The following is a 15,246-nucleotide window of genomic DNA, read 5'->3' on the forward strand; positions in this document are numbered from 1 at the left end:
TGAAGTGGACGCCGTACACAGGAGATGTCCCCGCAATCTGTGGTGTCCTGAAGTGGACGCCGTACACAGGAGATGTCCCCGCAATCTGTGGTGTCCTGAAGTGGACGCCGTACACAGGAGATGTCCCCGCAATCTGTGGTGTCCTGAAGTGGACGCCGTACACAGGAGATGTCCCCGCAATCTGTGGTGTCCTGAAGTGGACGCCGTACACAGGAGATGCCCCCACAATCTGTGGTGTCCTGAAGTGGACACCGTACACAGGTGATGCCCCCGCTATGTGTCGTGTGGAGCTGCTGCCAGGAGCCGGCAAAGATCATCAATTCGAAATGCGCCGAGCGATCGACCCCGACCCAATAACGCTGATCGCTTCCGGGACCTCTCAGGACTGCAGCTCGGTGTCAGTGGACGGCCGTGCAGATCGTCTCACTGGATTTGTGCAGATTATGGTGACATTAACGTTTCTTCTCGGTAGGATTATTTTACACAATAAAAAGCTGGGATTTTACCAGGGGCGTGAAGACTTTCTCTCCACCGTACATCACCATGGGACCCGCAGTTACCACTTCACCCAGACTCACGCTCCAGTATGTTGTCACCTGACACGCTACCTTCTGATGCTTTCCAAGTGTTCCACAGGTCCTCCACGCTGATCAGCTTGTCCTCCCCGTGGAAGGTGCTGTGCTTCACCGTGGGGTCGTGATAATTCAGGTCCTCCCTCAAGAACTGCAAGCAGAAGACATGGCCGTGACTCAGTGCCCCCGCGTCCGCTCAGTCCCCCGACACCGGCCCCCGCGTCCGTTCAGTCCCCCGACACCGGCCCCGGCGTCCGCTCAGCCCCCCATGCATTCTGACAGACTCCTACTTCTGTTATTATTAGCCTCATATTGGAAGCCACTGCAGCACAGAGGACTACAGCAGTGGGGTCCTAATCACAGAGACCACACAGCCCCCCCCCACAATAACACCTAGGCCACACAGTGCAAATATAACACCGGGGGGCAACAGGACTGAAGGAAGGACCCCCACAAATGGAACAATGCCTCAAATACAGGGCTCCCAGAGACCCCGCTACATCTGTCCCGCACATCACCGCTGTGCCTCATGCAGCCAGGAAATCCCAAACACCAGACAGCGCAGCCCACCCTATCCAGGGAGACCGGCAACAGCTTCAGCCCCCCATAAACCTGTGAAGCCCTCTGAACTTTCCCCCTCAGGAACCAGCCAAGCCCTCTGCACCCCTCCTCGTGTACCCACCGAGCTTCAAACCCCCTTCATGTACCGCCTAGCCTTCTACCACCCCTCCTTGTGTACCCACTGAGCCTTCTGCCCACCCCCCATGTCTACGATGAGCCCTTTGCCCCCTCTTGTACCCGCCGAGCCTTCTGCTCCCCTCCTTGTGTACCCTCCACGCTCTCTGCCCACCCCCCCATCTACGATGAGCCCTCTGCTCCCCTCCGCCTGTATGATGAGCCCTCTGCTCCCCTCCGCCTGTATGATGAGCCCTCTGCTCCCCTCCGCCTGTATGATGAGCCCTCTGCTCCCCTCCGCCTGTATGATGAGCCCTCTGCTCCCCTCCGCCTGTATGATGAGCCCTCTGCTCCCCTCCGCCTGTATGATGAGCCCTCTGCTCCCCTCCGCCTGTATGATGAGCCCTCTGCTCCCCTCCGCCTGTATGATGAGCCCTCTGCTCCCCTCCGCCTGTATGATGAGCCCTCTGCTCCCCTCCGCCTGTATGATGAGCCCTCTGCTCCCCTCCGCCTGTATGATGAGCCCTCTGCTCCCCTCCGCCTGTATGATGAGCCCTCTGCTCCCCTCCGCCTGTATGATGAGCCCTCTGCTCCCCTCCGCCTGTATGATGAGCCCTCTGCTCCCCTCCGCCTGTATGATGAGCCCTCTGCTGCCCCCTTCTGTATGAGCCCTCTGCTCCCCTCCTCCTGTATGATGAGCCCTCTGCTGCCCTCTTCTGTATGAGCCCTCTGCTCCCCTCTTCTGTATGAGCCCTCTGCTCCCCTCTTCTGTATGATGAGCCCTCTGCTCCCCTCCTCCTGTATGATGAGCCCTCTGCTCCCCTCCTCCTGTATGATGAGCCCTCTGCTCCCCTCCTCCTGTATGATGAGCCCTCTGCTCCCCTCCTCCTGTATGATGAGCCCTCTGCTCCCCTCCTCCTGTATGATGAGCCCTCTGCTCCCCTCCTCCTGTATGATGAGCCCTCTGCTCCCCTCCTCCTGTATGATGAGCCCTCTGCTCCCCTCCTCCTGTATGATGAGCCCTCTGCTCCCCTCCTCCTGTATGATGAGCCCTCTGCTCCCCTCCTCCTGTATGATGAGCCCTCTGCTCCCCTCCTCCTGTATGATGAGCCCTCTGCTCCCCTCCTCCTGTATGATGAGCCCTCTGCTCCCCTCCTCCTGTATGATGAGCCCTCTGCTCCCCTCCTCCTGTATGATGAGCCCTCTGCTCCCCTCCTCCTGTATGATGAGCCCTCTGCTCCCCTCCTCCTGTATGATGAGCCCTCTGCTCCCCTCCTCCTGTATGATGAGCCCTCTGCTCCCCTCCTCCTGTATGATGAGCCCTCTGCTCCCCTCCTCCTGTATGATGAGCCCTCTGCTCCCCTCCTCCTATATGATGAGCCCTCTGCTCCCCACTCCTGTATGATAAGCCCTCTGCTCCCCCCTCCTGTATGATAAGCCCTCTGCTCCCCCCTCCTGTACCCGCCGAGCCCTCTGCTCCCCTCCTTGTGTACCCTCTGCCCATCCCCCCATGTCTACGCTGAGCCTTGCAGCCCACGAATTCTATTAGACAAACCCTCATCTCCCCTTAATATATCTGCTCCCCCTGTATATCCGCAAACCGGGTGCCCCCGCTATATTCTGTGAGCGCTGCCCCCGCACTCTGGCTGACCCCATGCTTCACACTTTGCAGCACGGATACAGGTGAGCCCGGTGCTGTGTGTGGGGGGATCGATATGGGGGGCCCGTTGTGGGGTCCAGGACGCGCTCTGGTCAATAAAGGGTTGATGATGTGGCCCCCTCCCCCCGTCCTCAGCTGTTCCTCTGTATATTTAGCCCGGGGAGGTAAAGTGATCGCTCTTTTCTTCAGGCCTGCGCTCCGCTGCTGCAGCGCCGTGCGTCACATCCTGTCCTCCGGTCACAACCAGAGCTGCAGCCACAGCACGCATCGCCTCGCTCCACATTGGTGTATTGCATTGTGGGAGATGCAGACAATTCACCCCGGAAGCAATGTAAGCAGCGCAGAGCAGCTCACCATCCGGCCGGTGTGGGTGTCAGCACACGGCTCACACCAAGCATACAGCAGAACCGCGAGTGCAGCTCTGGTTGTGAGAGGAGACAGTACAGTAGGGGAGTGACTGAGGGCGGCGGCGACAGCTCTGGGTATGACTACAGTACATGTATGGGGGCTTTCGGTGGGATCCATGGTGGTGCGGTGGAACGCGCCCGCTCACCTCATCGCTCTCCTCCACATCCACATCGCCGTCGGCGTCATCGTCCATCTGCTTGTGGATACTGACGACGGCCTCGAAGCCGAGCAGCTCATCCTCCCGCTGACACAGGACGGGGTCGATCCGGCAGAACTCTGAGGAGAGAGAAGTGTGAGAACCAGAGCTGTCCGTACCCAAACCACTGACTGCGGCCTCCCAATCCCGGTCACACTACTGAGCATGGGCAGAACGTGCAGCCCCAGTCACACTACTGAGCATGTGCAGTCCCAGTCACACTACTGAGCATGTGCAGAACGTGCAGCTACGGTCACACTACTGAGCATGTGCAGAACTTGCAGCTACGGTCACACTACTGAGCATGTGCAGAACGTGCTGTCCCGGTCACACTACTGAGCATGTGCAGAACGTGCAGCCCCGGTCACACTACTAAGCATGTGCAGAACGTGCAGCTACGGTCACACTACTGAGCATGTGCAGAACGTGCAGCCCCGGTCACACTACTGAGCATGTGCAGAACGTGCAGCCCCGGTCACACTACTGAGCATGTGCAGAACGTGCAGCCCCTGTCACACTACTGAGCATGTGCAGAACGTGCAGCCCCGGTCACACTACTGAGCATGTGCAGAACGTGCAGCCCCGGTCACACTACTGAGCATGTGCAGAACGTGCAGCCCCGGTCACACTACTGAGCATGTGCAGAACGTGCAGCCCCGGTCACACTACTGAGCATGTGCAGAACGTGCAGCCCCGGTCACACTACTGAGCATGTGCAGAACGTGCAGCCCCGGTCACACTACTGAGCATGTGCCGAACATGCAGTCCCAGTCACACTACTGAGCATGTGCAAAACGTGCAGCTCCGGTCACACTACTGAGCATGTGCAGAACGTGCAGCTCCGGTCACACTACTGAGTGTTGTGAGCTCATTTTCGGGTTTGCCTCTGGCTTCTGATGAGGGTTATGGAGCTGGCTGTGCTGACAGAGGAGTAGTGAGTTCTCTATCTGGACTCCCTTTGTTGGTGAAGGGAGGTAATGAAACTGATCTAAATGGCAGAGACCGGCCACCTGAGGAAGAGGACTGCGATTGGACATCAGGAGTTTCTGATTGGATTTAAGGCAGCCGACTCCCTAGTTTCTTGCTGGTGATTTTTCCTGACTGTGGCTTCTGGTTTCCAGTTTGGTTCCTGCCTTCCTAAAGCTAAGTTTTCTCTGCTATTGTTCATATGAGTTTTCATCTGGTTTACTTAGTTTTTGTGTTCAGCCGGCCCTGGCTGGGACTGGGCTGAATCCCCATTTTGTCTCTGATCAGTTGATCTCTTTTGCTCTGTCTTCAGAATATACCTGAGTGCTGATATAGGGATTTGAAGTCTAGCGACTTCAGGGCCTTTTTCTATCAGACGTGTTGGACATTTTTTGGTAGGGTTTTTTGCGTGATTGCAGACAGCAGCTTTCCTTTCCTGTCATTTATAGTTAGCAAGGGCCCCATCGTTTGCTCAGCCTTTCTACCTGTGTCTGTGTTTTCATCTTGTTTCACCGACAATACATGTTGGGGGCTGTCTATTGCTTTGGGGTCTGCTCTGGGGCAGTTTAGATTTTCCCTTTCTTTCTTTAGGCTTATTTAGTTCTCAGGCCATGACGAGGCATCTAGGACCACTGTAGGCACGCTCCACGGCTACTGCTAGTTGTGTGGATAGGATCAGGGGTCTGCAATCCGCTAGTTACCAACCTCTCCGGTTTTCAGGGCTTAGCTTGTTTTTTCCTCCTCGGTGACTCATTCATAACAACTGAGCATGTGCAGAACGTGCAGCGCCGGTCACCCTACTGAGCATGTGCAGAACGTGCAGCGCCGGTCACCCTACTGAGCATGTGCAGAACGTGCAGCGCCGGTCACCCTACTGAGCATGTGCAGAACGTGCAGCGCCGGTCACCCTACTGAGCATGTGCAGAACGTGCAGCGCCGGTCACACTACTGAGCATGTGCAGAACGTGCAGTCCCGGTCACACTACTGAGCATGTGCAGAACGTGCAGCGCCGATCACACTACTGAGCATGTGCAGTACGTGCAGCGCCGGTCACACTACTGAGCATGTGCAGTACGTGCAGCGCCGGTCACACTACTGAGCATGTGCAGTACGTGCAGCGCCGGTCACACCAGGGCTGTGGAGTCGGAGTCGTGGAGTCGGAGTCGGTGCTCATTTTGGTGGAGTCGGAGTTGGAGTCGGTATAAAATGGACCGACTCCGACTCCTAAAATATATAATAAATTGAGTACAGTAGTTCAATGCAGGATGTGCTGAATATTTTTTCATAGGAGTTTGGGAAAGTTATGAAATGTCCTATAAATGGCTGTTATATTCCTGATCTAAGGCTACATTCACACACAACGTTTTTCCTGTGTTTTTTGAGGATACGTTTTTCAGCTGCAAAAGCTGATCATCTTTTTAAAAAAACTGCATCACCTGAAAGGTTTTTGAGCTCATAGATAATGTTTTCAATAGCAGATTAGAAATCTGCTCTATCTATATATCCATTTATCCATTTCTGTCTATCCATATCGTATCTGTACCAAAAAGAATGAAAACCGGGTAGTACACCAATATATATTCTGTTCTATCTAAATATCTTGATTATTGGATCATAAAAATGATTAAATGTCTGAGGTTCACATTGTACTACAATAAATTTTTCACTTAAATATAAGCAATATGTGTGGGAGTCGGAGTAGTGGAGTCGGAGTCGGTGTAAGGGAAATTGAGGAGTCGGAGTCGCAGGTTTGGCTTACCGACTCCACAGCCCTGGGTCACACTACTGAGCATGTGCAGAACGTGCAGTCCCGGTCACACTACTGAGCATGTGCAGAACGTGCAGTCCCGGTCACACTACTGAGCATGTGCAGAACGTGCAGTCCCGGTCACACTACTGAGCATGTGCAGAACGTGCAGTCCCGGTCACACTACTGAGCATGTGCAGAACGTGCAGTCCCGGTCACACTACTGAGCATGTGCAGAACGTGCAGTCCCGGTCACACTACTGAGCATGTGCAGAACGTGCAGTCCCGGTCACACTACTGAGCATGTGCAGAACGTGCAGCTCCGGTCACACTACTGAGCATGTGCAGAACGTGCAGTCACGGTCACACTACTGAGCATGTGCAGAACGTGCAGCTCCGGTCACACTACTGAGCATGTGCAGAACGTGCAGTCACGGTCACACTACTGAGCATGTGCAGAACGTGCAGTCCCGGTCACACTACTGAGCATGTGCAGAACGTGCAGTCCCGGTCACACTACTAAGCATGTGCAGAACGTGCAGTCCCAGTCACACTACTGAGCATGTGCAGAACGTGCAGCTCCGGTCACACTACTGAGCATGTGCAGAACGTGCAGCTCCGGTCACACTACTGAGCATGTGCAGAACGTGCAGTCACGGTCACACTACTGAGCATGTGCAGAACGTGTAGCAGATTCATCTCAATTAAAAGCTGAGGTTCTCAGATCAGGAGCAGAACAGACATTTATAGGACACTGTACTACTGCACCCAACGTGCTATATATGAAGGGAGTCGCTCCGTGTTAAACCAGGGGCAGCCATTACGCGAGGACAAGGCCGGGGGGGCGCCATTAAGCAAGAACAAGGCAGGGTGACCGCCATTACGCGAGAACAAGGCAAGGTGGCCGCCATTACGCTAGAACAAGGCCGGGGGGCGCCATTACGCGCAATCAAACAGAATACCACCGGGATGCCATGACGTGAGGCCTGGCGGCACAATATGATGAGGGGTCCGAGGCCCAACCACAGCGCAACCACTCCCGGGTGTGAAACCGAAGGGGCCGCCGAGCAGCGGGAAATAAAAGACAAACAACCAGAGCGAGGGGACAATCTGCCCCGTCTCATCCCGCCTCCCACAGTGCACCTGCTGCTTCATGAATAGAATCCCAGAGCTGCAGTTAAGATCGACGGTCCTCAGATATCGATATGGCGCCATTTTTTTTTTACGTTCAGCCCAAGTGTGAGGGCGCAGAGGTGGGACTCATGGATCGTGCCCAGCAGCGGGCGGAGGTGACCTCTCCCCATATGCCCGTTTTCAGAATGATCAATGCCAAGTGTCACCAAACCGGTCTGACTACCCGGACCGCCCATCTCCCCCTCCACCGAAAGTCCCACATCTCCCCGCCCTGGTTCAGTCACCCTGCATCACACACACCGGGGACAGAAACAACAAAGACATTGCTGACAAGTCACCGTACTGACAGCCCACAGGTACCAGGGATCCCAAGAACAGAGGGACGACACCCCCGAACACCCGCCGTACAGAGGGACGACACCGCCCGAACACCCGCCATACAGAGGGACGACACCCCCCGAACACACGCCGTACGGAAGGACGACACCCGCCGTACAGAAGGACGACACCCCCCGAACACCCACCGTACAGAGACGACACCACCCGAACACCCACCGTACAGAGGGACGAAACCCCCCGAACACCCGCCGTACAGAGGGACGAAACCCCCCGAACACCCGCCGTACGGAAGGACGACACCCCCCCCCGAACACCCACCGTACAGAGGGACGACACCCCCCCAACACCCACCGTACAGAGGGACGACACCCCCCCCCCCCAACACCCACCGTACAGAGGGACGACACCCCCCGAACACCCGCCGTACGGAAGGACGACACCCCCCGAACACCCGCCGTACAGAGGGACGACCCCCCCCCCCCGAACACCCGCCGTACAGAGGGACGACCCCCCCCCCGAACACCCGCCGTACAGAGGGACGACACCCCCCGAACACCCGCCGTACAGAGGGACACCCCCCGAACACCCACCGTACAGAGGGACGACACCCCCCGAACACCCACCGTACAGAGGGACGACACCCCCCGAACACCCACCGTACAGAGGGACGACACCCCCCGAACACCCACCGTACAGAGGGACGACACCCCCCGAACACCCACCGTACAGAGGGACGACCCCCCCGAACACCCACCGTACAGAGGGACGACACCCCCCGAACACCCGCCGTACAGAGGGACGACCCCCCCCCCGAACACCCGCCGTACAGAGGGACGACCCCCCCCCCGAACACCCGCCGTACAGAGGGACGACACCCCCCGAACACCCGCCGTACAGAGGGACGACACCCCCCGAACACCCACCGTACAGAGGGACGACACCCCCCGAACACCCACCGTACAGAGGGACGACACCCCCCGAACACCCACCGTACAGAGGGACGACCCCCCCGAACACCCACCGTACAGAGGGACGACACCCCCCGAACACCCACTGTACAAAGGGACGACACCCCCCGAACACCCACCGTACAGAGGGACGACACCCCCGAACACCCACCGTACAGAGGGACGAAACCCCCCGAACACCCACCGTACAGAGGGACGAAACCCCCCGAACACCCACCGTACAGAGGGACGAAACCCCCCGAACAAAGGGACAACACACCCCGAACACCCGCCGTGCAGAGGGACGACACCCCCCGAACACCCGCCACAGAGGGACGACACCCCCCGAACACCCGCCACAGAGGGACGACACCCCCCGAACACCCGCCACAGAGGGACGACACCCCCCGAACACCCGCCACAGAGGGACGACACCCCCCGAACACCCGCCATACAGAAGGACGACACCCCCCGAACACAGGGACGACACCCCCCGAACACAGGGACGACACCCCCCTAACACAGGGACGACACCCCCCTAACACAGGGACGACACCCCCCTAACACAGGGACGACACCCCCCTAACACCCACCGTACAGAGGGAAGACACCCCCCTAACACCCGCCGTACAGAGGGACGACACCCCCTGAACACCCGCCGTACGGAAGGACGACACCCCCCCGAACACCCACCGTACAGAGGGACGAAACCCCCCCAGAACACAGGAACGACATCCCAACCCCAAAACCGCGCCATACAGAGGGACGAAACCCCCCGATCATCCACCGTACAGAGGGACATCATCCCCCCCCCACGAACACCCGCTGTACAGAGGGACGACACCCCCTGAACACCCGTCATACAGAGGGATGTCATCCACCCGAACACCCACCGTACAAAGGGACGACACCCCCCCAAACACCCACTGTACAGAGGGACGACACCCCCCCAAACACCCACCGTACAGAGGGACGACCCCCCCCAAACACCCACCGTATAGAGGGACGACACCCCCCCCAAACACCCGCCGTACGGAGGGACAACAACCCCCAAACACCCAACGCACAGAGGGACGACACCCCAGACCCGAACACCTGCCATACAGAGGGACAAAACCCCCAAACACCCGACGTACAGATGGACGACACCCCCCAAACACCCACCGTACAGAGGGACGACACCCCCCGAACACCCGCCGTACAGAGGGACGACACCCCCCGAACACCCGCCGTACAGAGGGACGACACCCCCCGAACACCCGCCGTACGGAAGGACGACACCCCCCGAACACCCGCCGTACGGAAGGACGACACCCCCCGAACACCCGCCGTAAAGAGGGATGACACCCCCCAAACAGAGGGACGACATCCCCCCCAAACACCCACCGTACAGAGGGACGACATCCCCCCCAAACACCCACCGTACAGAGGGACGACACCCCCCCAAACACCCACCGTACAGAGGGACGACACCGCCCCAAACACCCACCGTACAGAGGGACGACACCCCCCAAACACCCACCGTACAGAGGGACGACCCCCCCCGAACACCCACCGTACAGAGGGACGACCCCCCCCGAACACCCACCGTACAGAGGGACGACCCCCCCCGAACACCCACCGTACAGAGGGACGACACCCCCCAACACCCACCGTACAGAGGGACGACCCCCCCCAACACCCACCGTACAGAGGGACGACCCCCCCCGAACACCCACCGTACAGAGGGACGAAACCCCCCGAACAAAGGGACAACACACCCCGAACACCCGCCGTGCAGAGGGACGACACCCCCCGAACACCCGCCACAGAGGGACGACACCCCCCGAACATCCGTCACAGAGGGACGACACCCCCCGAACACCCGCCATACAGAAGGACGACACCCCCCGAACACAGGGACGACACCCCCCTAACACCCACCATACAGAGGGAAGACACCCCCCTAAAACCCGCCGTACAGAGGGACGACACCCCCCGAACACCCGCCGTACAGAAGGAACACCCGCCGTACAGAAGGACGACACCCCCCGAACACAGGGACGACACCCCCCTAACACCCACCATACAGAGGGAAGACACCCCCCTAAAACCCGCCATACAGAGGGACGACACCCCCCGAACACCCGCCGTACAGAAGGACGACACCCCCCGAACACCCGCTGTACAGAAGGACGACACCCCCCGAACACCCGCCGTAAAGAGGGATGACACCCCCCAAACACAGGGACGACACCCACCGTACAGAGGGACGACACCCCCCCAAACACCCACCGTACAGAGGGACGACACCCCCCCAAACACCCACCGTACAGAGGGACGACACCCCTCCAAACACCCACCGTACAGAGGGATGACACCCCTCCAAACACCCACCGTACAGAGGGACGACACCGCCCCAAACACCCACCGTACAGAGGGACGACACCCCCCACCCGAACACAGGAACGACACCCCAGCCCCAAACACCCACCATACAGAGGGACGACACCCCCCCAAACACCCACCGAACAGAGGGACGACACCCCCCCAAACACCCACCGTACAGAGGGACGAAACACCCCCAAACACCCACCGTACAGAGGGACGACAACCCCCAAACACCCACCGTACAGAGGGACGACACCCCCCGAAAACCCACCGTACAGAGGGACGACAACCCCCGAACAGAGGGACGACACCCCCCCAAACACCCACCGTACAGAGGGACGACACCCCCCCAAACACCCACCGTACAGAGGGACGACACCCCCCCAAACACCCACCGTACAGAGGGACGACACCCCCCCAAACACCCACCGTACAGAGGGACGACACCCCCCCAAACACCCACCGTACAGAGGGACGACACCCCCCCAAACACCCACCGTCAGAGGGACGACACCCCCCCAAACACCCACCGTACAGAGGGACGACACCCCCCCAAACACCCACCGTACAGAGGGACGACACCCCCCCAAACACCCACCGTACAGAGGGACGACACCCCCCCAAACACCCACCGTACAGAGGGACGACACCCCCCCAAACACCCACCGTACAGAGGGACGACACCCCCCCAAACACCCACCGTACAGAGGGACGACACCCCCCCAAACACCCACCGTCAGAGGGACGACACCCCCCCAAACACCCACCGTACAGAGGGACGACACCCCCCCGAACACACGCCGTACATAGGGACGACACCCCCCCAAACACCCGCCGTACAGAGGGACGACACCCCCCCAAACACCCACCGTACAGAGGGACGACACCCCCCCAAACACCCACCGTACAGAGGGACGACACCCCCCCAAACACCCACCGTACAGAGGGACGACACCCCCCCAAACACCCACCGTACAGAGGGACGACACCCCCCCAAACACCCACCGTACAGAGGGACGACACCCCCCCAAACACCCACCGTACAGAGGGACGACACCCCCCCAAACACCCACCGTACAGAGGGACGACACCCCCCCAAACACCCACCGTACAGAGGGATGACACCCCCCCAAACACCCACCGTACAGAGGGACGACACCCCCCCAAACACCCACCGTACAGAGGGACGACACCCCCCCAAACACCCGCCGTACAGAGGGACGACACCCCCCGAACACCCGCCGTACAGAGGGACGACACCCCCCGAACACCCGCCGTACAGAGGGACGACACCCCCCGAACACCCGCCGTACAGAGGGACGACACCCCCCGAACACCCGCCGTACAGAAGGACGACACCCCCCGAACACAGGGACGACACCCTCCGTACAGAGGGACGACATCCCCCGAACACCCGCCGTACAGAGGGACGACACCCCAGCCCCAAACACCCACTATACAGAGGGACGACACCCCCCCAAAACACCCACTGTATAGAGGGACAACACCCCCTGAACATCCACCATACAGAGGGACGACACCCCCCGAACACCCGCCGTACATAGGGACAACACCCCCACCGAACATCCGCCACACAGAGGGACGACACCCCCCGAACACACGCCGTACAGAGGGACGACACCCCTGAACACCCGCCGTACAGAGGGACGACACCCCAGCCCCAAACATCCACTATACAGAGGGACGACACCCCCTCAAAACACCCACTGTACAGAGGGACGACACCCGCCGAACACCCGCCGTACAGAGGGACGATACCCCTCAAGCACCCGTCGTACAGAGAGACGTCATCCCCCAAACACACGCCGTACATAAGGACGACATCCACCAGAAGACCCCGGAAAGATTCCACTCTTCCTGCTTCCACATCAGACTGTCAGCTGCCGACTCCCCCCCCCCCCCCATCCGGTGTCACAGCTGCTCTGGACCTGGCAGAACCGACCCCGAGCTTCAGACCCGACAATACAGTCACCTGCGCCCAATACCGGCTGATAACAGGGAGCAAGAGACATGGACATTAGGAGCGCTGCTCCGGAGAAGCTCCTCTGTATTGTCAGACCCTGACAAACGCAGAAACAGACTCTTCCCAGAAAGATGTAAAGTCCTCACGCCCTGAATCACCCAATGGGTGACTAGAACGCTGTCCGCAGCTCTGGAGGTGACTGGGGGATAAGACACAATGTAACAGTAGAATGGTGACCGCAGCTCTGGAGGTGACTGGAGGATAAGACACGATGTAGCAGCAGAATGGTGACTGCAGCTCTGGAGGTGACTGGAGGATAAGACACGATGTAACAGCAGAATAGTGAGTGCAGCTCTGGAGGTGACTGTATGATAAGACACGATGTAACAGCAGAATAGTGAGTGCAGCTCTGGAGGTGACTGGAGGATAAGACACGATGTAACAGAATAGTGAGTGCAGCTCTGGAGGTGACTGGAGGATGACACGATGTAACAGCAGAATAGTGAGTGCAGCTCTGGAGGGAACTGGAGGATAAGACACGATGTAACAGCAGAATAGTGACTTCAGCTCTGGAGGTGACTGGAGGATAAGAGCTAACTGCCCAGACATTGGTGCTGCAGGGTATACGGACCCCCACATGCAGGCACCGGCATATCCCTCATTTCGCCTTTGTCACGTTTTGCAATCTTGGTGAAATGTGATCTGTATCTGGGGGGAGCGGAGCTTCGGACCCCCCGGGGAAAAGTTGAGCGGAGCTGCGGACCCCCGGGGTGGATCTAGGGAATTCAACGAATGATCGCTAGTACAGGAATGAGGTCACCGCCGCTGCTGACAACTGTCCAGTGACATCACAGCAGGGAGTGATGCACCATTCGGGGTCCCGGGAAGGTGGGGTGATGTGGAGGGTCTCACCCCGCTCACCACAGATAAACGCTCTGTAATTATCATCCGCTGGGAAATGTCCAGGACATTGTGATCTGCAGCCGCCATGGCAGGGAATCTGTGCCGGCTCTCCGGGGATCGCCTTCCATCATCACTATCCGGGTCACCTCCTTAGAGGAAGCCCCCCCCCCTCCCCGCTGTCTCATTAACCCCATGCTCTCCAAAGACTGGCGGGAACAGAGAAAAATCATCTGTGACTGGAGAGGGGGAAGTGAGCAAAACCGACCACACTGGCCACAGAAGCGACGACCGATCAGAATATGCATTGGTCAGCCTGAATACGCAGAGCATGGCAGGCGCAAAAAAAAAAGCCACCGGAACGCGCAGTGAGTGGCAGCAGAGAGGAAAAGGCACCGGAAAGGGCAGAGAGCGGCAGCAGAGAGAAAAAGGCACCGGAAAGGGCAGAGAGCGGCAGCAGAGAGAAAAAGGCACCGGAAAGTGCAGAGAGCGGCAGCAGAGAGGAAAAGGCACCGGAAAGTGCAGAGAGCGGCAGCAGAGAGAAAAAGGCACCGGAAAGGGCAGAGAGCGGCAGCAGAGAGGAAAAGGCACCGGAAAGTGCAGAGAGCGGCAGCAGAGAGGAAAAGGCACCGGAAAGTGCAGAGAGCGGCAGCAGAGAGGAAAAGGCACCGGAAAGTGCAGAGAGCGGCAGCAGAGAGGAAAAGGCACCGGAAAGTGCAGAGAGCGGCAGCAGAGAGGAAAAGGCACCGGAAAGTGCAGAGAGCGGCAGCAGAGAGGAAAAGGCGCCAAAAAGGGCAGAGAGCAGCAGCAGAGCGGAAAAGGCACCGGAAGGGGCAGAGAGCGGCAGCAGAGAGGAAAAGGCACCGGAAAGTGCAGAGAGCGGCAGCAGAGAGGAAAAGGCACCGGAAAGTGCAGAGAGGAAAAGGCACCGGAAAGGGCAGAGAGGAAAAGGCACCGGAAAGGGCAGAGAGGAAAAGGCACCGGAAAGGGCAGAGAGGAAAAGGCACCGGAAAGGGCAGAGAGGAAAAGGCACCGGAAAGGGCAGAGAGGAAAAGGCACCGGAAAGGGCAGAGAGTGGCAGCAGAGAGGAAAAGGCACCGGAAAGGGTGGAGAGCGGCAGCAGAGAGAAAAAGGCACCGGAAAAGGCAGAGAGCGGCAGCAGAGAGAAAAAGGCACCGGAAAGTGCCGAGAGCGGCAGCAGAGAGAAAAAGGTACCGGAAAGTGCAGAGAGCAGCAGAGAGGAAAAGGCACCAAAAGGGCAGAGAGCGGCAGCAGAGAGAAAAAGGCACCGAAAGGGCAGAGAGCGGCAGCAGAGAGGAAAAGGCACTGGAAAGTGCAGCGAGCGGC

The 15,246-nt window shown here is 58.8% G+C and overlaps 1 protein-coding gene across 2 annotated transcripts in view; it reads right to left on the reverse strand.

Annotated features, from left to right (window-relative positions):
* Positions 1-15,246, reverse strand: part of STIM1 (stromal interaction molecule 1) — a 54,169-nt gene that overhangs the window by 23,329 nt on the left and 15,594 nt on the right. For both annotated transcript variants that reach the window (XM_073558836.1, XM_073558837.1), the window contains exons 2-3: positions 3,461-3,591; positions 609-723 (exon numbers count right to left, since the gene is read on the reverse strand). In XM_073558836.1, coding sequence (XP_073414937.1) covers positions 609-723; positions 3,461-3,591 — 246 coding nt within the window. The remainder of the gene's footprint in view (positions 1-608; positions 724-3,460; positions 3,592-15,246) is intronic.

Source organism: Dendrobates tinctorius, unplaced genomic scaffold (genome assembly GCF_039654945.1).
Source record: "Dendrobates tinctorius isolate UK_male_01 unplaced genomic scaffold, ASM3965494v1 ptg000259l, whole genome shotgun sequence".
NCBI lineage: Eukaryota > Metazoa > Chordata > Amphibia > Anura > Dendrobatidae > Dendrobates > Dendrobates tinctorius.